A 26,883-nucleotide genomic window follows, 5' to 3' on the forward strand; every position below is an offset into this window, starting at 1 on the left:
TTTTTCAGCACCAGCATGGGCACCCTTTTAAATCATCTGGTTCAGACTAATTCTTTCCCTACCACTCAGATGCAGCAGTAGTTTGCATGTTCGTAGCTATAGAAACCTTCTGTTTGTTGACAGGCTTCAAGAAACCTTGTGTCATCATGTTTGCATACAGATATTACAGCTGTTAGATTCAATGAAGCAACACTCATTTTTTGTGGGAGCTTCATTTGATTTGTATTTCTCACATCATGACAATTTCAACAATACTATAATGGTACTCCCAGATATGGTGCCATATGGTGAGAATCTTTATCTTGTGCTTTTCATACACCAAGGCTTCACAAAGCGCATTGCAAAGTGTAGTGAATGGAAATATCAGAACGTGGCATCACAGGCTGAGCAAACATTAAAAAAAACAACCATGAAAGTGTGTGTGGGTCTCAGTTATTAAGTATATCATAGGCAGTTTTATTTTTTGATCTGATTTTTCAGAACGTGTTTTTGTTTTTTTGCTGACTGATAGACCTCGTGCTGTATAACACTACCACTGTTATAACAGAAAGAGAATGTACAAATATAAATGAGAACTCAGATCTCAGGATCGGAGGTACGCCTCAAGTACAGCCTTGCTGCTGTGTAATCAAAGCAATTTGCACATCAATCTCCCAAGAGATTGTGCTGTTTGAAGTAGTCTTAGGATAAAGTACATCATCTACTACACAATGGATAAGGAAATATCCTTTACTGCTTGGCAATCAATTAAACCTAAATGGGAGATGTCTTTATACAGTAAAACATTCATTTTAGGAAAGGACCTGAAAGTAAACGCTGGCGGTTTTAAAATAAGCTGAAAACAAATTCAAACACTGCAGTTACTAAGCATCCCTTCAGAGCTACAGCAATGTATTGCTAAACCAGCCAGGTCTTTATCAGTACCCTGTCACTCTCCTTAGATCAGAAAGGCAGATGGGTGTGATTGTGTAACAGGCTTCAGTGGAAGTAATTTACTGCAGAGCTGGCTTATTCTGACCTTAGTTTCACTTATTGTTCAAATTCCAGGTGAATTAACAGTATGGCCACATGATATCATAAAGCGCTTTTTTTTTTTTTTTTTTTTTTTTTCAGATCTAACACACACACACGTACAGTATATACTGTATGTATGTGTGTGTATATATGTATGTATATAATCAGTCACAGACAAAAGTATTTGGGCAGTTAAAATGTGTAATTCTTCTATTGAAAGATAGAAATTAAGCAGAGATTCAGCTTTATAATAAAACAACAAATTATTACATAACATGCATAAAATGAAAAATAACATGCAAAAACAAATTTCATACTTTTGACCAAAGTATTTGGGCACCCTTACAGTAGTATTTTGTGTGCCTACACTTACTTTACAGCTTACAGTCTTTTTTTTAAAAGATTTTGAAACCAGTTCCTGGCATCTTTCCGGAGATATTCTTGTCCATTCTTCAACATATACAGCTTTAAGCTCTGCAATAGACTTTAGTTTCCTTTTTGCAACAGCAGCCTTCAAGTAAATCCACAACATCTCAATGAGAAGTCTGGGGACTGAGGTGGCCAATCCATAACTGTAATCTTCCTTTTTTTCAAGAAATTCCTTTGTAGACTTTGCAGAATGCTTATGGTCATTATCCTGCTGGAATATAAACTTCCGTCCAATAAGCCTTCTAACACGGGGTAACAAATGAGAGTGCAAAATGTATTGATATTTTGCAGCATTCATTGATCCTTCTACAATACAAAGGTCGCCAGTGCCTGAAGAAGAAAAACAAGCCAATCGCATCACACAACCTCCACCATGTTAAACACTGGGCATGATGAACTTTTCTTTTAATTCTTCTCTTTCTTCCTCCAAACATATTGTTGCTTTCTTGGTGAAAAAAATATATTTTGGACCATAAACTTTGGTCACTTTCTTTTGTGTAATTTCCTTTTACAAAGGTTTGCATCTTGGTTTTCATCCATGGACATTCATCTTGTTAAGGTAACGTTGAATTGTTCGCTCGTGAATTTCTTCACCATCTTCTCTCAATTCTTGTGTCAAATCTTTTGCAGTAATCCGAGGATTTTGCCGGGCTGCTCGAACAATTCTTCCAGATTTTGCAGAAATCTTTCTTGGTCTTCCACACCTGGAGCTAGTTGCAGTAGTTCCTGTTCTCCTGTATTTGTCAATTATAGCCCACACAGTGCTTTTCGGTAAACCGAGTCTTTCTGCTGTTTTTCTGGTAGTTTCTCCTTTTTTTGTTTAGTTGCATCACTGCCATTTTGAGATTTGTTGCTGTACTCTTTAGTTTTAACCATTTTTGTTTCTTTTTTGAATCACAAATTTCCAATTTATTTTTCAGCACTTGATTATTTTGTATTTATTTATTCTATAATTATCAGGTGTTGATTTTCAATCATAATAATTGTCAGTAATTAGCAACGAATGGGTTTCATATGAAATGTGTTGATTGCCCAAATACTTGTCAAAGTTTGAAATTTGTTTTTGCATGTTGTTTTTTATTTTATGCATATTATGTAATAATTTGTCGTTTTATTATAAAGCTAAATCTCTATTTTAAATGATATCTTTCAATAGAACACTTAGAAATCACTTTCTTTGTGTGTTTCTCTCCTTTTTTCTGCGACTGTGTGGGTGTGCGTGTGTGTGTGTGTGTGTATAATTATATATATATATATATATATATATATATATATATATATAAAATTTATATATATGTGTGTGTGTGTTAATCAAAATAAATGCTATCTGCTTTTGTATTACAACCTGTGACTGATATGCACTAGTAATATACTTATTTTTAATTAAGAGCAACTGGACCTCCCTTGGGATCACAAGTTAAGCTGGTCATTTCTAGCTCACCTTCTAAAATCGCCCCCCCCCCCCCCCCCACAATAAATATTGTGTGACTCTTTCCGGTTACCTGAAATGTGAAATGACACTTGCAGGCCTGGAACTTCACTAGTATGGAACCTGTCAGGAGGTGAAAGCCTAAGGAACTGGCTGAATTGGTCCTCTATTCTTCTCACCATTCTTGTATTGAACCCCTTGACCCTACAGCTTTTGAAGATGAAATAGTTCCAGTCTCCAACGTCTCCCGCTTTGTCAGTGATCCCACTTTCGGGTACCAGGACTTTGCCAGACGAGGAGAAGACAACCTGCCGACATTCAGAGCTCAGGTAAATTTTAAACATGTATTTTATTTACTTATTTCACATTAACAGTATATGGTAATTATTATATCTGGAAAGTCTCAGTGACCAACCTCCACATGAATGCTGCGCTTGGACTATGATTTACCGCACTATGATAAACTGATGTCCCCCAAACTGGTTTCTGTTCCAGATCCCTTGTTCCTCTGGTCCTCACTCCGCTGCCCTTTGCTCACCTGTCTCTACGTTCTGGTTTGTACAGGACTTCTCGTGGGATGACCATGGCTTCTCTCTGGTGAACCGGCTGTACTCTGACATCGGCCACATGCTTGATGAAAAGTTCCGCACTGTCTCCAACCTAACCTACTACAACATGGCCACCCACGAGGACATTGACACCACCATGCTCCGGAGGGCGCTGTTTAACTATGTGCACTGCATGTTCGGAATTAAGTAAGTTCCTAGTTGTTTAAACAATAGTATCCTACACACAGTGGGTCTCTAAATAATTTACTGCAGCGACCATTAAGTAACAGGGAAAAAACAAAAGGGTGGATTTTAAAGGGAAAACCTTTATATGTATTTTTATTGTATTCAGTGATGGTAATTTAAAAAGGGCACATAAATATTACAGTAGTCTCCGGCTAAGAGAACACCCCTTGGGAAGCAAGCTAAGTGTTCTCTTAGCCCAAGTGTTCTTTTAAGACACAGTTGACCACCAGACACAATATGAGTCAATACATAAATATTTATTACTTGTCATGACGCACGTGCATTAACATATGAAATGACTAGAATAAGTAAGAGAAAAGCAATAGGCAAGTGTATGTTAATAAACTATAATAATAAAGTAACAGACAAACTAATGTTAATAAACTAACTGTCAAACTAAATGAACACAGAACCCCTACACATGTTAAAAAATGCAGCAGCAGCTCTAGATTCATTATGAATACCTGTACAGGAGCAATATGCATAAAACATTAAATACAGTGAAATACAGGGCATAGTACATTAAATACAAACAGTAAAAAAAAAACAATGCAAATACATTAAATACAGGCATTATACATTAACTTCAAGACTAGGACGTGAATTCAAATTTTTGTGGATGCGTGTGTCATGCAGAATCATACACATAAGATGAAAAACCTGAAATAGTAATTTAGACAACAGCTAATAACAGATATCAGGATTGAAGAGCATTGAAATCAAGAGAGAACAAGTGGGTCCTGAGAGTTGATTTGAAGCGAGTGACTGTGGGAGCTGCACGCATTAAAGCAGGGAGAGAGTTCCAGAGAGTCGGGGCCATGAAGCTAAAAGAGCGTTCTCCTGGTGTGGTGCACTTTTGCTTGGGGATAATAAGCGAAGTTCCTGTTCCTTTAGGCAGAGCATTTACAATGGGAAAAGTCCATTTCATCACAAGGGTGTTCTCTTAGGTGAAGTGTTCTCTTAGGAGGTGTTCCTATACGCAGAGACTGCTGTACTATGGCTAGCTTCCAGTACCAACCTCCTTAATAACAGTTGTACAAAAAAATGTTTTGGTGCCGCAGTATTTACATGGTTGACTTTCAGGTATGATGACTATGATTATGGAGAAGTTAATCAACTGCTTGAGCGGAGCCTGAAGGTTTACATAAAGACGGTGACTTGCTACCCTGAGAGAACGACCCGCCGCATGTACGACAGTTACTGGCGCCAGTTTAGGCACTCGGAGAAGGTGAGTCAGGTGCTGTGCTGGCACAAAGTATGAAGACAAGGAAATAAAACCGATAATGGAACCGCCATTGATAACCATACTGCTGTCTTATTGAGATCTGAAAAGCACTTGTTTACAATAGCAGCATTATGTTGTCCTACTACATTTTCTATCACGTTCAGAGATTCAATACGCCAGCGTAGGGATCGCAGCTAACGGCATGCTTTTCATTTGCATGACTTGAAGTCTTTCCACAGGTCTTTAGCATTGAGCCATATCCTATCAAGTGTACAACATGAAGGAAAGCCATTGGTTTGAATATTGTATCTGTCTTGTGCTTTTGAATTTCTTTTGAGCCTGAGGCACCTTCAGTAAAGTAATGAGCTGGCACAAACAACAGTGTTTTATATAGGAACTCCAATCCACAGCATATTACAGGATAGGGAGGAAAAAAGTGCAGAAAGCTGTCTTCATATTACTGTTTCACACATTCCTGGGGTCTTAGTAGGGGTTAGCTCCTGAACTCAGCAATACACAGAGTTCAGGTAGCAGCATTTAATTTTATATTAAAATGGTCTGGACAAAACCTTAGTAAATATGCCTTTCCTAGCTGCATACTTGGTGTTATATTCTGTGCTTCTGAACAGACATTGTAATCAAGAAAAAACTTTGGTTGCTTAAAAGTTATATTTTGGCAAATAGAACAATGCAAGGCTGAGCTGTGTATAATTGTGCAGTTTCAGAGTCCCATTGCCTCTGTTTGCTCCATAGGTTCATGTGAATCTGCTCCTGATGGAGGCACGCATGCAGGCGGAGCTCCTGTATGCCCTTCGCGCCATCACTCACTACATGACCTGAGGCACGGCAGCCTTCTCCCCTCAAACAAATGACTCTTTATCCAACATTATTGATTGTTAGCGTTGAAGGATCACAAGACAGTCTTGAAACCCCAGTGTCAAAACATTTTGCCATGTATCCCGTGGCAGGTTAAAAGTGCAATGTGTGTGTGTGTGTGTGTGTGTGTGTGTATTTCTTGACTTTTACTAAACAGAGTGCTGAGAAACAAGCACTAGATATGCTAAGAACTTGTATAATATTATTTTCTCATTACATTTAAAAAATAGAAAAATAATATTTAGAAAAGGAAGTCCCTGTTCAGTGTATATTTTAACACAAAGCAAAACCAGCATTTTTAAGGTAGTGTTTTTTTTTATTTTATTGTGTTGCTGTTCACTCACTCTGAACGCAGTAATAATGTGAAGGAGCAATATCATTTGATAAGTTTTTTGTATTTTTTTTTTTGGTAGCTGTTCTTATTATAATGTGAAATTAATCAGCAAGTTCAATTTCAACTTAAGTATTATTTCTAGATTGTCTAACAACAGTAGATTAAACTCATACTGCTAGGCTAGATTTCTTTCAGCAGTGAACCTCTGTGCCACCATCCTGCTTTGGTATTAAAAAAAAGTATTTAAGAAACTAGGTAATAAATGTAAATTTGCCTTCTAAAATTTTTTTTAAGAAATCCAAGACTGCTATAGAAGTATTAACAAAAACAAAAACCAGCACAGTCATGTCCTGGAACACATGGAATTGAATTGAACATAATCTAATAACAAAGTGGAATTGAACAAGATGTTCTTGCGGTGAGAAACAGATTTGAGGGAACAGTACGAGGTGAAGTGTTGGGTCGAAAGGATATAGGATGTAATTCAGTAATCAAGCTTCCCTTTCCCTTAATTCATTCTCCACAATAGAAACTACCTAATATTTATATTTATATTTACAGGGTTGTATTAAATTGATTCAAACAGTGTTGGATACTAATACCGCCATCACTGAAATCCTTGTAAAAATTACTCCTTTATGACAGCTAAGTGCAAGTAGGCTTCTTCAGCATACAAATGTATTTTTTAAATAGATGGGGTATTAAGATCTGCCACTCTTCAGATCAATTGGATTGACCCCTTTGTATTTTAAAGGCTGGTGGTCACAAACCAATATATAGTTCTGACCTGTGGATCATCTTCTCGTAATTTAAGTGCATCCTTTAAAGATATATATGTGCAGGTATATCAAGTAGATCGGTGTTGTTGCTGTTTAAAACACCTGCTCTGTGCCCAGTTTATCAATGGCTTTTTTTAAATGTATTTTTTTTAAAAAATTTAATGTATTTTCCTGTTTTTTCTGGACGTGGATTTTACATTAAAAGCTATTGGCGGAATTGAAACTTGAAATGTCTCCTCTAGCTTGCTGGATACTTAGGATGTAATGAATGTATGTATTTCTACTGAATATCAAAAAGAAAAAAAAACGTGTAAAAATAACTTGTACTTTTAGTTTTTACTTTTATTTTTGATGGTTTTGTAAAGACCATGTTTGTAGATTTGCAATGGAAGCTTGTCCTCATACATACTGTATATCTCGGGTGAATTGTATAGCCCCTTTTTAAATGATTTTGTCAGTATTAATACAATAATCAATGACGCTCCTCTTTTGTAATTTGTGATTGCCAACGGTATAATCAAACTGTGACGTTATCTTTGTTTTTGTTGCTCTTGTGCTTTTGTTACTGCAGTAGTTACAGTAGAAAAAGATAGAGTGTTTCAGTTAATCTTAGACAGACCACTGAGTTTGTCTCCTATTTCAAACAGAAGAAACATGTCACAATTAGAATAAGCTATCTACTGATTTTACTTTGAGTAAGATAAAGGCTGTGTAAAGCAACAGCAGACAAATGGCATTTTAGTTCTAGTTTTTTTGCTATGATTATACCATTGTGTATTTAGCCCCATTGTGAGCTGCTGATGTTGAACCCAACGTGGGATATGGCCTAGCCAAAAAATGCTTTGCTTCACCCTACATTTTGAATTTCATTGAAGAGGATGCTGCTGTATTTACAGAATGGACTGACCTACTTATATGCTTTTTTTTCTCATTAAGGAAATGGTGGGACATTAGTGAAAGATTATAGTGTAGACATACAGTGAATTAGCAATACAATACATACCACGATTCTCTGGTCACTATGCAGTACATACCACTTTGCCATGTATTGATGTAATTGAGAATTTTAATTGGATGCTTTTGCTGTCCAAGTCAAGTATTCTGCAATTTCAAATTACATGTTTTAACTCTTAAGGTACACAAGGAATTGAGCGGTTGTTCAACAGTTTCTTCTTAAAATACATACACAAGCAAACTGACAATTTGGATGACCAGATCCAACCTGCCAGTACATTTATAACCAGTTTCGTGCACCTCCTCACTGCAAAAATAATAATGTTAGCATTACTTGTGGGACACATGTCCCTTGCACCTTAAAGGGGTAAAAGCTGTCCAGAAAAAAAAGGTATGTATTTTTAATAATAAAGAATGCATTTAAAACAGAAATGTTCTTGATGAAATGAGCAAAATATCTTGTACAATCCCTCTGTCGGTGTGATACACCAGCATTTTTTTTTTGTTATTGTGTTTTTTTTGTGTGTGTGTTTTGTTTAAAAAAAAAAAAACAAACAAAAAAAACTAAACAAAACATAATTCTTACAAGTGAAGTGATATTTTCAAAATGTAAAGAAATGCTAAGAAAGGTGGTTGTTGTGTTTTTTTTTTTTCTTTGCTAGTTATACCAGATATATTCAGCGAGCCTTTGTATATGCTTGGGGATTTAATACTGGTTTCTAAATGAATGTCTGTGGGAGCATCACATCTCTTCTATGAATCTAGGACTACAGCTATGGACAAAAGCTTTTGTGCATCAACTTATAGAAGTATCTAATTTTGCTTCAAAAATTCGAATGAAACCTGCTGAATAATGTTACATTAACATATTAACTTGCATACAGATTTGTAGTTTTCCATATACTTAATGAAAAACGGACGAATTGATAAATGTGACATTTTGAAAACATGAAATACTGTACTACTACTATTATTATTTATATTTTTATAATGTCTCAGTCCTAAAGTTTTAGGTGATGCTAAACTTTTGGCCACAGCTGTATGTAGCTCAGTTTTCATGCAAGTTACGATGTTCTGTACAATTCTAGTTCAGTCATACGGTCTAGATTGAATAAAAATTATAGCATTACTAAGGCTATACAAATCTGGCACTGTGTTGGTGCTATTTATTTAATCTGACAGTAACAAAAGAGGATAGTATAAAGATACAGGAACAAGAAGTACAAAAGGACAACCAGACTTCAGAGTAACTGCACTTTTCCATAAGCTTTATTTCTGTTTAATGGTACAGAACAGTGGGTTTGGCTTATAAAACTATGGATCACATTTCTATTGGCAGGATTTTATTTACTGATTCTGATAGAAACATAAGAAATCTCATTGTTTCAATAAAGATGTTAAAACAATTAATTGGTGTTTTTTTTTTTTTTAAATTTTTTAATATTGGCAGCATTTCTCAATAGCCGTTACAATGCCCATAGACCACACATTTAAACTGCTGCTTTAAGGCACCTTATATGTTTCTGTGCTCTCGGTCTCATTTGTACAGTTAGACCAATGCATCTGACCTTACTCTTAAAAAGTAATAGCTAACAGGTAGCAGCAATAACTTTTGCATATGTATTAAAGTAGAATAATCAAGCAAAGAACCATAAGATCTTCAGCACACGCAAAAGGATGGGGGGGGGGGGGGGGGGCAGTGGTGATGTTGTTGGCGATAATGGTTATCACCCCTTTAACATGCCATGAATTACCTAAAATACGCAGGCAGACTTGGCTACCCAGAGAGAACAGGCTCTCTGGTCACTGTGAGACAGGAGAGGTTGAGACAGAGGTGCACTTTCTCGTGCACTTTCTCCTGCACTGCGATTAAATACACCTGAACAAGGCACATACTCTTTTAAAAAAATCATTACTCCCACACTTCCAACACACGACGGACCCAGAAAAACTGGCAGTTGTACTGGGAGAGGGACACACAGCCCCACTGGCTGCCCAGTATGTAGCCGCCTGTCACAGCTTGAGGGACACACAGTGAGCACTCTGCACAGGGAGAGGCACTGCTGCAGAGGGAGGGGGTTATTTAGGGCTATTTAGTATTTAAAGGGTATATAAGGACCTTTTTATTTTATTGTGTTACATGTTCCCATGTGTTGCTACAACTGTTTACGTAAGGTGTGTATTGTTTTAATTTTTTTTAATTTTATTTTTTTACATTTTGACCACTTTTTTAAACTTTTAAATTGCATTCCCTGCCTCAAGATGGCTTCACATGTACTGGCATGGACCTCTCGGAACTACATTTCCCATTATCCTCCTGCTCACATATGTAACTGAGATGGATTTACCAGTGAGCAGGAGGATGATAGGAAATGTAGTTCTGAGAGGTACATGTGAAGCCATGCAATTTAAACATTTTAAAAAGTGGTCAAAATGAAAAAAAAATAAAATAAAATTTAAACAATACACACACCTTACTTAAACAGTTGTAGTAACACAATAAAATAAAAAGGTCCTTCTATTATTATTATTTATTTCTTAGCAGACACCCTTATCCAGTGCGACTTACACTTGTTACAAGATATCACATTATTTTTACATACAATTACCCATTATACAGTTGGGTTTTTACTGGAGCAATCTAGGTAAAGTACCTTGCTCAAGGGTACAGCAGCAGTGTCCCCCACCTGGGATTGAACCCACGACCCTCCGGTCAAGAGTCCAGAGCCCTAACCACTACTCCACACTGCTGCCCTGTACCCTTCTATACCCTTTAATGTCTCAATATTTAGTTCAGTGTCTTTGCCTTGATTTGTTGTATTTACTATTTGTATTTAAATATGTTTAAAAGGTTTATTGTTACTTTGCAAATGCTTTGGCAATACTGCCAATTGTTAGTCATGACAATAAAGCACCTTCGAATTTGAATTTGAATAGGCTGATAGACAAGATGCCTGTTTGAATAGGGCTTTCAGAGAACAGAGGGAAACAAAAATAAGAGACGTTGAAGCCAAGTCTGTGCAAAGTGCAAACTAGCAACCCAGAACCACAAAAACATGTTTGTGTTTCACAACAGGGAAATAGTCCAATAGCCTGGCACAAAAACTACTGATTTACTTTTCTTGAAATACTGATAGCTCTAATTTTGTATTTACACCTTTTGTGGGAATTTATGTGGCTGTTTTGAATGTGTCACTGTTGCTTTTAAGCTACCTTTTAAAAATCTGAATAGGAATTATTCACTCAGCAAATATACTTTCCAAGTCAGAACATAGGGCTGTGACTTTATTGCACTGGAAAGATTAGATCTCCATGCCCACATCAAACCAAACTACAAAGCTGGCACTTACAGACTTATTTATACACCAGGTAGGTCTAGAAAGCTCATGCTCTCGTTATAACAGGGGAAAAAAAAAAAAAAAACAGAACTAGCTTTTAGCTGCAGGATGGTGCCAGTAGTACTGTAGCTTAGTCAAATGTTCCTTCTATTTGAAGCTTTTTCATTTAAATCATTTAAATTAAGCTTTTCATCTGGTAAATCTGAAATAAAAACACTTTTTTAATATAACATTTCTGTCAAAAGTGCACATTTAAGAACTATCTAGCGAATGGCAGGGAAAAACAGATATGATTTTTCAGAATTATTGTGTTGGCTGCTTCTAAATAATATTCCATGAATCTTACCTGTTGCACACTACTCTTACACACATCTCAAATGTCCAGTTATTGTAAACCATTTTATTTTAAAACATGATACCAGCTACTACACTTGGTTAAAAAAAAAACAAAAAAAACTATGTTTGGTATCTGTGCTTTTGTACAGTGTTACACTTGCTTGTTCATTTCATCTGCTGCTTCCCCTATTGACTAACATGCTTTCAGCCAGCAGCATTCTATGACCCAGAAGACACTGCTGAGGTGAAATGACCCAGGAAGTGAAAGTATAGCCTATTTCTTGTGAAAAGGGCACCGCAAATGGCAGCTTCCTTTAAACATAAGTAATAACAGATATCATGGTTTAAAATGAAAAAAAAAAAAACAGTACCTGTTTGCTATAGCATGTGTTAATTTCAAAATTGAACATTTGAGACCTATGTAGTGAATGGAGGTACAAAATAGGTAAGATTTATGAAATTGTTTTGCTGGCTACAATTATTTTAAGCACCTTTTTAAAATGTCTTGTGTCATTTAATACACGGTAGTGAAAGCAAACTAGAGCAGTGAAAAATGCAAGGTCGTTGTTGATAATGAGAAAGAAGTGCCCAAGGCAAAGACCTCCACTGCACTTGGGAGGGGAGGGGAGGGGAGGGGAGGGGAGGGTTATTAGGAGTCATCTCTCAGCACACCACTGGTTTCCAGCAACACAAGCTGGGATTCATGGAAAGTCAAAAGGAAGGAACTTCAATCATCCATACAGTAGGTTTAGGAGAGGAAGGGTTTCCTGGGGGGATTTGTTTGTTGTCTTTACATAACTAGTTGTCGTCAAAAGCGTACATACCCCAAATATCCATACACTGGGCTGTGTACACTGTGTTTCTCCCAGTTATGTTATTGTAAACCACTTAGTTATTGGTTTAGTTGCAAACACGCTTTAACACACCGTCTTCTGTTGTTTGTTTTTATTGTTATTTAAATACATGTTTTGATTGTACCAGTGATCAGCTTAAAAACACGGATTTTTTTAACAATGTTTTTTTTGTTTGTTTGTTTGTTTGTTTGTTTGTTTGATTGTTTCTGAAAACTGCGGCGTGAACTGCGGAGAGCAATAAAGCAGAGAGCAGTGTTATGGGGCGGAACTCAAATCCAGAGTGCACTAGTCTAAGCGGAAACACAAAATAATTACAGATATACCGAGAAATAGCGGCAGGTCTGGCGAAGGGTCTGTGCAACACCCTATCTGCACTGATTATAGTTGATCTGTTACACAATTGCGTTTTACATGTTATGTGCTATGTTTTAAATAAAGATTGTTTTAATAATTTTCGGTCCCTGTCATTTCGTTTTTAAAAAAAGGAACGAAATGTTTTGAATAATTACAAACAATTTAGACAGTGTACTTATATAACAAATTATTATTATTATTATTATTATTATTATTATTATTATTATTATTATTATTATTATTATTATTATTATTTATTCATTTTCAGTAGTATTATTTGTAACAAGGCTAATTTGAAAAAAGTAAAATCTGTTAACTGCAATTGTATACAGTAAATGTTTTTTTATTCCTCTGGCGCTGCTGTGGATAACCTATTTTAACTAAAAATAAAGGACTTCTGCATCATACAATTATGTATGTGTGTGTGTATATATATATAAGGTGAGATAATATTGGTTTAGAAACAGAATAGTTATTTTGAAAACAAAAGGGTCTTTTTTTATTATAAACAGCTAATGTACTTATCTTGCTCAAGGTGAAATCAGTCACATACAAATGGGTCGGAAATCGCTATGTTGTGTCAAACACTGTCTAAACGAATAACCATTTTTCTCGTAGACTGCAAGATAAGTATATATTTTTTAAGATGAGTCCCCACAATACGAACACGACACTATTGTGAAAAATGAGAAGAATCTCTGCGGTCAATTGGACCTGAGTCGGTTTAGGTCCGAGTTAGCAGTGTAACGCAGAATTTGAGTTGGTTTGTACTCTATGACTCTAGTTCGGTCATATACAGACCCAATAGATTTCTTAGTTTGTGCTGCTTCACAGTGGTTTAAATGAGTACTGCACCAACTAATGTGTCTTAGAACATTGTTTTACAGAGTTGTTACCATTGATTGTGTCTGGAGTCACAGTCACATGTTTTACTATACCAGCAAAATACCACCCAAAACAACAGTAAACATGGTAAAATGTAAAATAAAATAAAAATAAACCTGTTATATATATATATATATATATATATATATATATATATATATACACACAGTACTGTGCAAAAGTTTTAGGCAGGTGTGAAAAAATGCTGTAAAGTAAGAATGCTTTCTAAAATAGACATGTTAATAGATTATATTTATCAATTAACTAAATGCAAAGTGAGTGAACAGAAGAAAAATCTAAATCAAATCCATATTTGGTGTGACCACCCTTTGCCTTCAAAACAGCATCAATTCTTCTAGGTACACTTGCACAAAGTCAGGGATTTTGTAGGCATATAGTCAGGTGTATGATTAAACAATTATACCAAACAGGTGCTAATGATCATCAATTCAATATGTAGGTTGAAACACAATCATTAACTGAAACAGAAACAGCTGTGTAGGAGGAATAAAACTGGGTGAGGAACAGCCAAACTCGGCTAACAAGGTGAGGTTGCTGAAGACAGTTTACTGTCAAAAGTCATACACCATAGCAAGACTGAGCACAGCAACAAGACACAAGGTATTTATACTGCATCAGCAAGGTCTCTCCCAGGCAGAAATTTCAAGGCAGACAGGGGTTTCCAAATGTGCTGTCCAAGCTCTTTTGAAGAAGCACAAAGAAACGGGCAACGTTGAGGACCGTAGACGCAGTGGTCGGCCAAGGAAACTTACTGCAGCAGATGAAAGACACATCATGCTTAGTTCCCTTCGCAATCGGAAGATGTCCAGCAGTGCCATCAGCTCAGAATTGGCAGAAAACAGTGGGACCCTGGTACACCCATCTACTGTCCGGAGAAGTCTGGTCAGAAGTGGCCTTCATGGAAGACTTGCTGCCAAAAAGCCATACCTCCGACGTGGAAACAAGGCCAAGCGACTCAACTATGCACGAAAACACAGGAACTGGGATGCAGAAAAAATGGCAGCAGGTGCTCTGGACTGATGAGTCAAAATTTGAAATATTTGGCTGTAGCAGAAGGCAGTTTGTTTGCCGAAGGGCTGGAGAGCGGTACACGAATGAGTGTCTGCAGGCAACAGTGAAGCATGGTGGAGGTTCCTTGCAAGTTTGGGGCTACATTTCTGCAAATGGAGTTGGGGATTTGGTCAGAATTAATGGTCTCCTCAATGCTGAGAAGTACAGGCAGATACTTATCCATCATGCAATACCATCAGGGAGGCATCTGATTGGCCCCAAATTTATTCTGCAGCATGACAACGACCCCAAACATACAGCGAAAGTCATTAAGAACTATCTTCAGCATAAAGAAGAACAAGGAGTCCTGGAAGTGATGGTATGGCCCCCACAGAGCCCTGATCTCAACATCATCGAGTCTGTCTGGGATTACATGAAGAGAGAGAAGCAACTGAGGCTGCCTAAATCCACAGAAGAACTGTGGTTAGTTCTCCAAGATGTTTGGGCCAACCTACCTGCCGAGTTCCTTCAAAAACTGTGTGCAAGTGTACCTAGAAGAATTGATGCTGTTTTGAAGGCAATGGGTGGTCACACCAAATATTGATTTGATGTAGATTTTTCTTCTGTTCACTCACTTTGCATTTTGTTAATTGAGAAATATAAACTATTAACATGTCTATTTTTGAAAGCATTCTTACTTTACAGCATTTTTTCACACCTGCCTAAAACTTTTGCACAGTACTGTATATGTGTGTGTGTGTGTGTGTGTGTGTGTGTATATGTGTGTGTATATATATATATATATATATATATATGTGTATGTGTGTGTGTATATATATATATATATATATATATATATATATATATATATATATATATATATATATATATATATATGTGTGTGTGTGTGTGTGTGTGTGTGTGTGTGTCCAACTTCCTGAATACACCCCCCTGACTTATCTAAACATACTAGAAATATGACTGCCATGTAACAGCCAAGCTGGGGGTGGGGTTGGATATTAATGCTGCAATAGTTTTGGACAAGAAGAAATCAGCTTGCAGCTCTGCAAGTGTTGATGAGTGGCTCACAATGTAACCTTTCAGAGGAAAACTACAAATCCAAACTTACAGACCATGGCAGAAACACAAAACAACTGAATCTAGTCATGAATAAACACGTCTTAGTGATGAACGGCCTAATTTCTAATATCAGCAAACACCTAAGGAGCAGAAAGCACAAAATGCCACTGTTTTCTAGATATATTGAACGCATGCAATTGTGACCTTAACAGACAGAAAGGTCTGCCCCATATACCCCCGAATTTTGCTTCAAAGTAGCATTTTCCCGAACTAAATTAACACAAAGTCAACCATCAAAAAAACACTGAAGAATCTTGACCTGTGTGGCACGCCGTAGATGTTGCGCGCATTGCCAGTTGGGATAGCGTATGGTTCGTGGTGCCGGGAGAGAGTAAGTGGAAACAAGTTGTTATTACGATTTACGTCAAAATATACATCATTCCTTTAATCGAAATACTTGTAACATTTATGACAGCTTTCTGTATTTTATGATAGGCACAGTGGAAATTGATGGTTTCGTTTTGCTTTCATTTCCTGTGAATATGTCGGCTTTATTGAACGTAAATCCACAATTCTTATTTACAAAAATAATCGTAACGCTTTTCGTTTTATTACAATATACATTTTGGACACACTAGTATATATTTTAAATAATGCTGCAACATACATGTATTTAAGTTATTACCATGTAAAGGGATTATTTGGCACAAACAAACCATCGCGTGTTGTTGCTTTTGTTGTTCTAACTTAAATTCACCTTAGGCGTACGTGTCATGAAAACTGTGGACTTCAGAATTATATAATATACAACAACACGAAGTTCTTCAAGTTAAACTATTAGTTACCTACCCAGTAGTCGACAATCTGTAGCCTTCATTGTTATCGTTATAAACCATCACATAAGTGTTTAAAATGTACCGACAGCTTTACATTTGTCGTGCTTAACCCACTCCCTCTGTTTTCTAGTAAATAAAGATGACAACCGCCGCCAGACCCACATTTGAGCCTGCAAGGGGAGGGAGAGGGAAAGGAGAGGGAGATTTAAGTGCACTGTCTAAACAGTATTCCAGCAGAGATCTTCCATCACACACAAAAATCAAATACAGGTGGGTCTGATTACAGGACATCATACTCGAGTAAATCGGAAAGATCAGTCGCAGGATTCTAGGTTAAAAGGTGTTTCATAACGTTTAAAAAATGTTTCTGTTTTACAGAAAGTGGTTATTGTGTAATTCTATTGTAAAACTGTGGGGTTTTGCTTGATAAATATTTCCAATAAACACAAGAAGACACAAATGACAATGCTATAACAAACATTTCTAAATTGTGTTGCCTTTATGATACTTCTTTTTTCTTGCCGAATTTCTAAGAATTAAGCTCATCTTCATGATTAATGAGATGGCATGTATTTGGTAATTCACCAGTATATATAAGCTTGGAACATTCCAGCAAAGCAGTATATTCATACATTACAGAATACGTGTCAGCCATTTAAACAGTGAGTTAATTTATACATTAAGGGCTGCCTTATTGTAATACACACATTCACATCACTCTAGAAATGTAATCTAAAGCAGCACAGTCCTACTACAGGGATGGAAATATGTCTTGTAATAGTAGCTTTAGCCATTCCAGGTTTTACTTTTAAGCTTGAAAATTCTCAATGTTGACATGTTTGACCATTACGAAGAACAGGCTGTGCTATTGATTTTCACCACTAGTCAGGAGGAGTAAGGTGGTAATCACTGAATAATGATCACACACACACACATCTGTGTGTGTTTCTCAACGTTATTCCCATAGACAGCCCACTCAGGATGCCCCAGAGGAGATCCGCACTCGTGACTTCCGCCGTGAGCTGGAGGAGAGAGAGCGAATTGCTGTGAGAGAGAAGACCAGAGACAGACCAGCCAGGGGTAACTTCAAGCTGCTTCAGCCATAATCGTAGCAATGCAGGCGTAAATGATCACTGTTCACAGTCGGTGCATTGAGCACGGTGGATGGGTCTAGTATATAACTTTATATTTTTATAGCAAGTAATAAATAAGAGAAGTCTTGTGATATTGCCTTGGTTCATGTGCCTACTAGCCTAAATCCTAAATGCATATGAACCCGTTTTATATCCCGTCGCTTAATATAATACCACTCGCCATACACCATAGGTTCTTTGAGAAATTACCTCTCTCAATATCATCTCGCAAACCCGCTTATTGTCATATTTTGTGCAGCCTGACAAATGCTGCATGTCCAGGCTTTACTAAGTAACCGTAACCACAGGATATAATTAATTTTCAACACAAATAACAACCAATAATCATCTCGGTTGATAAACTGATATTTTGTGCAGCCTGTGAAATGCTGTGTGGGTGGTCTTAACGGGATATGGTTCAGTTACAAAACGCCAATTTCACCAAATTTTAATCAGTCACACAAATCAAGCACACAAAATCAAGTGCAACGCCTAATTGACAGCTCTCATCAGTCGACAGTTCATGCCTTTTTAGATGACACAAATTGTTTCGTTCCAGTTAATGATACAAAACTTATTTGTCCTGTGGGAAACTATATGCATGTGTTTAAATGTAAAGAACGACTAAATGTACAATATTAAAACACTGCTCTTTAATTCACTGTTAGTTTGTTTTTCTCGCACTCGCAATGTGCTGTCATAGGCAAACCTGAAACTCAGTTTATATCATGACCCGCTTTATATCACAAGTTATGCCTGCACGGCAATCATGATATAAAGCGGGTTCATCTGTATCTCTTCATTTCCAAAGTGTTACTTTGTGAAAGTTTTCTGTCCTCATCAATGAGTGATTTGTTTTGTTTCAGAGCATACAACCTCCTCCTCCTCCTCCTCCTCTTCCAAGAGGCCCCGGTTAGACCAGATTCCAGCAGCCAACCTTGATGCAGACGATCCCCTCACAGATGTATGTCTTATTGGTTCTGCTACTACTTACACCTTCAACTTTTTACTAGAGAAACTGGATAGAATTATCCAGCTGTCATTTATCAGCTTTGTCTTATTTGATTACTGCAATTGGGTAGAAATCTGTCAACAGTGACTACATGACATGCCTTCACACACCTCTTTTCTTTCACCATTACCTTACATAACCTTAATGTGCAAAAAAAATATTGCCCTTGGTTTGTGAGGATAATGGAGAACTTAGCATAAATTAACATTTCTCGATTTAATGTGAATCTTCTGTGAAACTTTTGCTACCATTCTGTAGAAGGAACAAGTAGTCTTTTTGGTCAGCTGTGCATAACCATGCATTTGTCTATCCTGCATGCATATATATTTTTTTACATAGTCGCCACCGGTTAGAACGGGCGCGTTTCTGTTAACTTGATTCACCCGCAGTAAACGATGGACGGTATAAACTCACACAGAATAACCTGATATTCAAAATGTCCCCCAGTCACCAATACAGTAATCAAAACAAACAAGCGTGTATGTGGTTAAAAATCTTTATTAAGACACTAATAAAAAAAGACATTAAAACCTATGAATGTAATAAAGTATAGCAATCCGTCGCATATCCAACTGTAATAGGACCAGAGTAAGGGCGCATATGTCAAAAGGCGGATAAATGAGTCCTGTTTTATATGTCATTATATACAGCTGTAACAATTACTGTGCTATATTATTATTGTTTTGAGATTAAGATTGTATTAGGGAGCTCCTCTAAATCCCTTGTTTAGAAAGATACAGGGTATTAATGCTTGTGACAGAGCAGCCGTCTGCCGTGTGGTTGCATGCATTCGCTGCTGAGTGACGGGCAGGAGATCGAGGCGGAGGTTGAAGTTGATACTCCCCGCAGGCGAACAGGATTTATTTACATATTGTAGCGCTGAGCTGTGAGGTTTCCAGGATATAATGAGACAGACAACAGTTGCGGTTCAAAGCAGTAGGAAACCGCTGTATTAATTATTTTTTTAGCTTTTAGTGAATAATGGCTCTCATTCCTCCACTCTCTTGCAAACTCAATCTCTCCCACCCCCCTCAGTGACGCACTCACTCACAGGCAGTCTTTCAGCTCTAAGTCACACAAGCACCAAAACTCATAGAGAACAGATCTGAACAAGAATAACACAGTTTACAAGCACACATTATTTACAGAGTACTCCCATCCCCTTCCCCAGTCAATAATCAGGTCCATTCCCACATTGTCCCCAGCTTTTTGAAGCAACGTTGCATTGTTTGCTGACTGACAGAGTTCCAAGCATGCTTTAGCAAGCGCACAGCATCAAACAGAGACATTTTATTTACACTGAATTTTTGTGCTGATGCTCATCGCTTTTCTCTTTCCAGCCATGCTTGCTTGCTGTTAACACTGCATACAGGGATTAAATAGCCAAGGTATAGTACAGGGATAAACGCTCAGTAACAAGTTGCAAACAGCTGATTGATCGATCTGTCAAGCATTTTTAGCTACAGTAAAGTGCTGCCTTTTTTATTGAAATCTGTGAATGACAAGGTAAGAGGTGAAAACAGCTGATTTGTGGATTAATAAGAGCGATTGCTACAGTATAAGCAGTGTGTTTGTTATTTAAATCTATGTGAATGGCACATAACGAGATCCAGCTGAGTTTGGCCGAAATATACAGCGTGCTTAACACTGTATGAACGATGCCTTTATTATTGAAATCAATGGGAATAGCAAACGCTATTTGTCCGATATAAACAGCTGCCCGAAATAACCATGTACGATGTAAGTGGTGGCGACTGTATATTCATTAAGTTCCCCAGTAGTAATATTGTATTTCTCTTTTAATACTAATTCATGTCTTTTGACACACTCAATTTGTTTCGGTTTTGACATTTTTGTAGATTTTTGCCTGTTTTTCTGTCATGACATGGGTTCAAGATCCTACTCTTGGCATAAGCCATGTTTACCCTCCATTCCCCATCCCTTCTTTACTGTATGACCTGATCTTGTGTTGGCATTAACAGGATGATGAAGAGGATGAAAACTCTGATGAGGACAGTGATGACGACACAGCCGCCCTGCTGGCTGAACTCGACAAGATCAAGAAGGAGCGCGCCGAAGAGCACGAGCGCAAGGTAAATCACAGAGCACCTCAATAACTACAGATTGTAACACTTTGTTATAGAGCTTGAAATATTCACATACCTTCCTGAAATAGGATTACAGCCACCAGGAATGTCACTTGTCAGAGTTCGTTATATTTAACTTTTGGTTGAGAAAAAGGATCCTGTTTGCATTCACACAGCGCACAGGGGAGTAAAGAATTGAAGTGGCTATGGAGAGTCAACAAGTTCTGGTTACTTGGCTCGGTGTACTGTATATGTTTAAAACGTTTCTTGGGACTATCAAGTTCCTTTCTGAAAGTGTATCAGTAAAACATAATAGTGTAAATCCTGGGCGATAATTTAAAATTCATTTAAATTAATGAATACAAAATATCAAATCTGTTTTGAGATTTTATTATAGCCTGTTGATTGATAAATGTTACATATGACTGAAAAATGCCATTATACTTGAATTCAATCAATGTACCGATTAGAAAGCAGCAAGTAATCAGACAAACAAAACTAATTTCAGGTCACCAATACAGGCACAGTAAATGAAACTACAATGCTTAATAAAAATAAACTGACCTTCTCACAGAAGCATTTTATTTACTGTAAATCACTGACTCCCTGCGCTTGGCTACAATGTCTCTTTGAATCCAGGTGCTTATTTTACTAATTTTGGCACCGCGTAGTAAGCACAGCCATCCTCAAATTACTATCAAATTGTTTTTGGTTGAGGGGACATCCCTTTCACTTGTTTTGCTGCTTCACCTGGTTCATTCATAGTTTATTTTTTTTTCTGTAAATACAGCTCACATTTAAATTAAGTCGATACACAAACTACCAGGCGTGGCAGACCCAACATTTTTTTTTTCTTTTATTAGTTCAAAACTTCCAAACTTCACATGATGCTTTTAAAGATTAAGGTTATCAGCATTACTTGAATGCCTATGTGTTGTACTGTTTTCCACCACCAGATGGCAGAAAGGGGTGGATCAAGTACTCAGTCGTACTCAATGGATTTTAATGGTGGTGGGAGGGGGGAAAACTAAAGAAGCTTCAAAATACATTTTCATAGTTTTGTTTACAGTCCCCTTACCTGTTTGCAATCATTGAAACCTAATGCAAAATAGCTCCTCGCAAGATTGTGCTTTCTTCTATAAAGACACTTTGGATGATCTAGCCTGCAGTTTGTTAAATGTGTCTATGGTAGGCAAATAGAAGCGAAACTTGCAGCCCCTAATTTCAGTTGATCTCTACTAGTGTTTTCAGTTATAAGTGGTTTTGGCATCTTGTTTTTTCATCTTGATAACAAATACGGTTGATCACTTGTTGATGTTGCTGTTCCCAGTAGTTTAAAATTTGAATAATTGCTCCGTACCAAATGGATCCTTTGTTGCATAATCTTATGTACCCCATGTTGAGAGGATTTACTGTACTTTACTGGAAAGAGAATACTGTGCATCCTTCATTCCATCATTGCGTGCTTATATTTGTGTAGCCTCATTTCAGAAGTCATACTGCGCTGTGCACACGGACAAACACATCTTAATCACTTGCATTTGCTAGGTCACAATGCAAGGGTTTTCAGCTCCAGGTCCTACTCTCGTTCATTAATGGCTTCTGTTTATAGGGGAAACTGGCTTGTGTTTACACTACAGGCTTTTTTTAATGTTTCAGTGAGATCAGTTGCAGATCATTCATCACACAGCAGCACTGGTCTTGTGCTTCAGTCAAAGCAAGAACTTAGCTGTGGAGTAATTGCAGCGCTTAACCCATTTTGCTACTTATAATGTATTTTATTGTGCTAGCTCAGGGTTATAGACTGTATATTGTTGCATCTAGATGACAGATGTATTTAAATGTATGGATCGTAAGATTTGAACCTGTACAGTAGATGCAGATATGTTATATTTGCTTGACCAAAGTTGTGAGTTTAAGGGTTTCATTTGTTTTCTCACCATTAAGCTAAGAAGTTATACTGGTCCCATTCTTGATGACATATGCTGCATGATGTTATTTTTAACCAAGCCTTTTACATTTCTTTCTAAATTTATACCAGATTACTGCAAATACATACCATACTGTATTTTGTACAGAGCCCAGCATATCCAATCATACCAGATGGGGTCATAGTAGACTGACTAAAATGTTTTCTCTTGGTCTTTATGGACATTTGTAATTAATGTTGTAGCATGTGTCTTAGTGGGCAGTTTTGTTTTGGTTTCCTGTCTTGAAGTTTCGCAGTTTTCTGTTCATTGAAATGAGACTGCAGAGTATTAGATCACCCCTGTGATGTTTTCTGTCAGGGCAGTGGCCAGCAAAAAAATTAACCATTAAATTGCTGCTTTTTTTAAATAAAATATATTTGGTCTTACTGATCTCAGTGTCATTCTGAACTGTGGTGCTTTGCATTATATTAGAGATGAGGGCAATGCGTCTCAAAAGTTGGCTCTTTATTTAGTTTTAAAGCATTTGGAATTGAATAAATACTTGGATCTAGCTGTACTGTGAGAATCAGACGTTTGTAATGTAGGGTATTGAGCTTGGTGATTCTTGATATTCCAATGTAGTACTTGCACCCTGCAGACTTAGAAAACACCCACCCCGCACAAAACCTTGGTCAAGAGGGGCAAAAAGGGTATGTTGTTAGGATGTTTTGATGCACTCTTTTGGCAGGGATATGCTTAGTGAAAACTAGATTATGTTCTTTTTTTTCATTGATTTCCATGGATGAGTTGTGATTATAAGTCCAGCATGTTCCCCCAGAGCAAAAAAAACTAGTTTGTGGGAAAAGGACTGGAAGGATTTCAAGCGAGACGTGGAATGAGAAGCTTCCCATGTGAAGTAGCCTGGGATAACTTTCCCTGGATTCCTGGAGCAGCCTTCCTTCTGGTTTCTGTGGCTTCGCCTCTAATTGCACCTTGTGGTCAGGATGGGTCAGCTCCCTTGTGGCCATATAAACTGTAAAAGTATTTTTATCTTGTTGGTAAAGTGCTGCGAGAGCAGAATCTTAAAAATAATTTGTGTAGGGTAATTTGTGTAGTCTTGTACTGCTAGACAACATTACGAATACTTGAATACAATGTTTTTCTTTTAATCTGTCTTTTGTTATTTAAAGTCTTAAAAGCATATCATGCACATATGTATTTTTTCTTGATAGTGAAATCTGTTTTTATAGAGCGTACAAAATATGGTCATATTTTTTCCTGCCACCAAGAAGTGTTTTTCCTTTCTGTCTTTAATTTACAACCTGTGATCTCAATGTAGAATAATACACGTGTCTGCATTTTAATATAACAATAATCAGCAATAGCCTATAAAATGTGTTGTCTGTTTTTCTGGTGTGCTCGTACTTTCTGCTATTCACAGCATTCCAATTTGCTAGTGTCCTTTTAAGGAATGCAATGTATAATGAAAACCCCTGCATTTCTGCACACCCTTGCATGAAGTTTCCACGACAGTGAAGATATACTGTAGTGAGCTGCGACATGACACAGTGGAGTTAGAAAAGCACTCAGAATTATCAGTGTTTATAGTAAACTCCAGAGTGTCTGGAATTCAACTGTTAATGTCGGCACACTCAAGTTTATTGTACGGCAAAGATCTTGTAAACTCCCATTTTTAGAGAAGGCATTTCCGGATCTGGGATTTGCAGCCAATTTATTTTTTATTTGTTTTCGGAAATGTTAGCAGATTTACAAGGAACCCTATTTTCAACTTGTTAATTACAGGAGGAATTTGTTTTTACTCTTTGTAGAAGAACAAAAAAAGGGTCTGACTTCATGAAGTCTTCCCAATTAGTTCCTGTCCTCTGGGGGAATATCCCTTTTCTTTGATGGAGTTTTTAAAGGGCAGTAATGGCAATAAAAGACCTGGAGTGTCTATTGCTGTTACTTATGAACATGCCCTAAGTAAAACTTGCCTTGCACTCTCTAGACACTTTAGTAATTGCTTCATTGATTTCCATATTATATAAATCTACTACAAAAAATGTTCTGTAATTCTATTGGTTCAGATGCATCCCATAATTTTAATATGTGCTTTTATAGCCCTGCGACAAGGATAAGTCAGTTCAGCATAAGAATTCTGGAACAGGGATCAGTGTGGCTGTGTCGAATCCAGTTAACAGCAGCTGTGTTCTGTGTCTCTACAGGAGCGTGAGCAGAAGGCAGAGGAGGAGCGGATCCGCATGGAGAACATTCTGAGTGGAAACCCTCTGCTCAACCTGGCAGGGCAGCAGCAACCAGCACAGCAACAGCTGGTGCCGGCACAGACAGCCTTCAGTGTCAAAAGAAGGTAGAGCACCTACATCCAGAATGAGCAGCATACCAAGCTGCAGCATTTGTCCACTGTTATTCTACTGTAATATTGTTACTGTCAACAGTGCAGGAGTCATGGCAATAGTGTTAAAATGCAGGGGGAAAGTTTCGGACAGAAGCAAACCGAATGGCCTCTCCAAGACCACTGTTTCACCTTTTGTTGATAAAGTGACACTGTGGTTTTGTAGCTGCTCATGAATAAGTGAAACTGAACTGGTTCTATGTATTCTGTTAAATGTGTAGAATAGTACTCAACAAATTGCTGAATATCAATACAAAAGTAACAAGTCCCTCAATTTCTTTTCCCATTTATTTCAGTAATGAAATATAATTAATCAATACAAACATTAAGTTTTTCGTATGGAAACAAGAAGGTCAAATAACGTAATCATTATTTATTTTAGGTGGGATGACGATGTTGTATTTAAGAACTGCGCCAAGGGCATTGATGAGGCGAAGAGGGAGAAAAGATTTGTGAATGACACCCTGCGATCTGAATTTCACAAGAAGTTCATGGAAAAGTACATCAAATAGCCAATGGGTTGTTTCTCTCGCGGACATTTGCTGAAAAAACAAACCTTTTTCTTACCGCTTCTGCGGTGGAGTTTTGCGTTTTGGTTTATCTAACAGTCATTCTCATTGGTCTTTAGAAGGGATTCTTACTTTATTCACACTGACTCGTATTGAAATGGATGCACAGTACATTTCTTCAAGTTTTTTTTTTTTTGCAAATGATTTTTAGAAACGACTTTTTTTTATCAAATAGTCTGTTAACTTTTAAAAGCAGCTCTACAACTAGATATTTCATTTATTTGAAGTTTTGTGTCCATAGATTCAGTTTTGAGCCACATATAATACAAGTCATAAACAAATAATAAACTTTTTTTATATACAAGTATAAAAATGTCACCTGTCTTTATTTGTGGTATGCAAATTATGTATTGCTTATAGCGGTAAGGATAACAAAATCCTGCCTCATTAACATCACAACTTTTATTTCTGGTTCAGTATTATTTTTCTGCATTTTGTTTACTGATCACTTTGAATTGGGTAAGACTAATTGATCCTGTTCCTCACGTGCCCGTGTTGTCTGTGCTTCTCCGTATAACTAGTTGTGGAGATTCATGTAATCGTGTGGATGCTACAATCCTGCTCTTGTGTCTGTAGTAACACCGCTGGTTACCTAATCCGTTAGAAAAATGAAGTTACAAATGTCCAGTTTTCGTGATTAAAAAATACCAAGATATCTTCAAGACTTGCAGTGTTAATTACCTATAACATTTGACAGAATTCTTAGTGTGTGACATGTGCTTAGTAAAAATATACATTGTTTACATGTTTTGAGTTTAAATGTAACCAATGTACAGAAGCATATGTAATGTTTTATATTTTTGGCTCACTTGGTTCATTACTCTTTTAAAATGTGTAACCACATGCTTCAAGCTGCTTTCCATGGCTGCCTCCCCCGACTGATCAGATTTCCACTGTTTTCTTGGAATGCAACGAACCTGTCAGCAACCACTGTTTGCTGAACATTGCTTAAAACACGGAGACATATGGCGAGCAGGTGATGATAAAGCCTGCCTAGGAAAACTTGTAAAAAAAGCGCACCATTTGCTGATTTCAGCAGAGGTTGCAAGATTTTGGAAATGACACTCCCAATTTGTAATTTTCAGCAGATCTCTGAAGACAATGCTGTGCAATTAGGTATGGGCCTCGTCGATATCAAGCTACTTCATTTCAAGCACCGTTGACCGGGGGCATCTATTTATATTTGATATGAATACATGGACATTGATTGAAAGACATTTTTGCCGCATGC

At 37.2% G+C, this 26,883-nt stretch overlaps 2 protein-coding genes across 4 annotated transcripts in view; both read left to right on the top strand.

Annotated features, from left to right (window-relative positions):
- LOC131738046 (sestrin-3-like) overlaps positions 1 to 9,240 on the top strand; it is a 34,026-nt gene extending 24,786 nt beyond the window's left edge. The window contains exons 7-10 of one of the 2 annotated variants that reach the window (XM_059031096.1): positions 3,083 to 3,201; positions 3,368 to 3,627; positions 4,750 to 4,894; positions 5,645 to 9,240. In XM_059031096.1, the coding sequence (XP_058887079.1) occupies positions 3,083 to 3,201; positions 3,368 to 3,627; positions 4,750 to 4,894; positions 5,645 to 5,731 (611 nt within the window). In that variant the 3' untranslated portion in view covers positions 5,732 to 9,240. The remainder of the gene's footprint in view (positions 1 to 3,082; positions 3,202 to 3,367; positions 3,628 to 4,749; positions 4,895 to 5,644) is intronic. The other variant, XM_059031097.1, reaches the window with a different exon arrangement.
- A 6,738-nt stretch (positions 9,241 to 15,978) lies between these two features.
- On the top strand, positions 15,979 to 25,965 carry LOC117973064 (protein CWC15 homolog). 2 transcript variants are annotated; one of them, XM_034924046.2, is made up of 7 exons: positions 15,979 to 16,083; positions 16,659 to 16,798; positions 17,496 to 17,608; positions 18,528 to 18,625; positions 20,656 to 20,766; positions 24,896 to 25,038; positions 25,466 to 25,965. In XM_034924046.2, exons 2-7 carry the CDS (start codon positions 16,668 to 16,670, stop codon positions 25,593 to 25,595), a joined length of 726 nt encoding a protein of 241 aa, XP_034779937.1. In that variant the 5' UTR covers positions 15,979 to 16,083; positions 16,659 to 16,667; the 3' UTR covers positions 25,596 to 25,965. The 2 variants fall into 2 exon arrangements, with proteins under 2 accessions (XP_034779937.1, XP_058887082.1); XM_059031099.1 differs by lacking the exon at positions 15,979 to 16,083 and adding an exon at positions 16,140 to 16,252.
- Positions 25,966 to 26,883: the final 918 nt, after the last annotated feature.

Source organism: Acipenser ruthenus, chromosome 9 (assembly GCF_902713425.1).
Source record: "Acipenser ruthenus chromosome 9, fAciRut3.2 maternal haplotype, whole genome shotgun sequence".
NCBI classification, from domain to species: Eukaryota; Metazoa; Chordata; class Actinopteri; order Acipenseriformes; family Acipenseridae; genus Acipenser; species Acipenser ruthenus.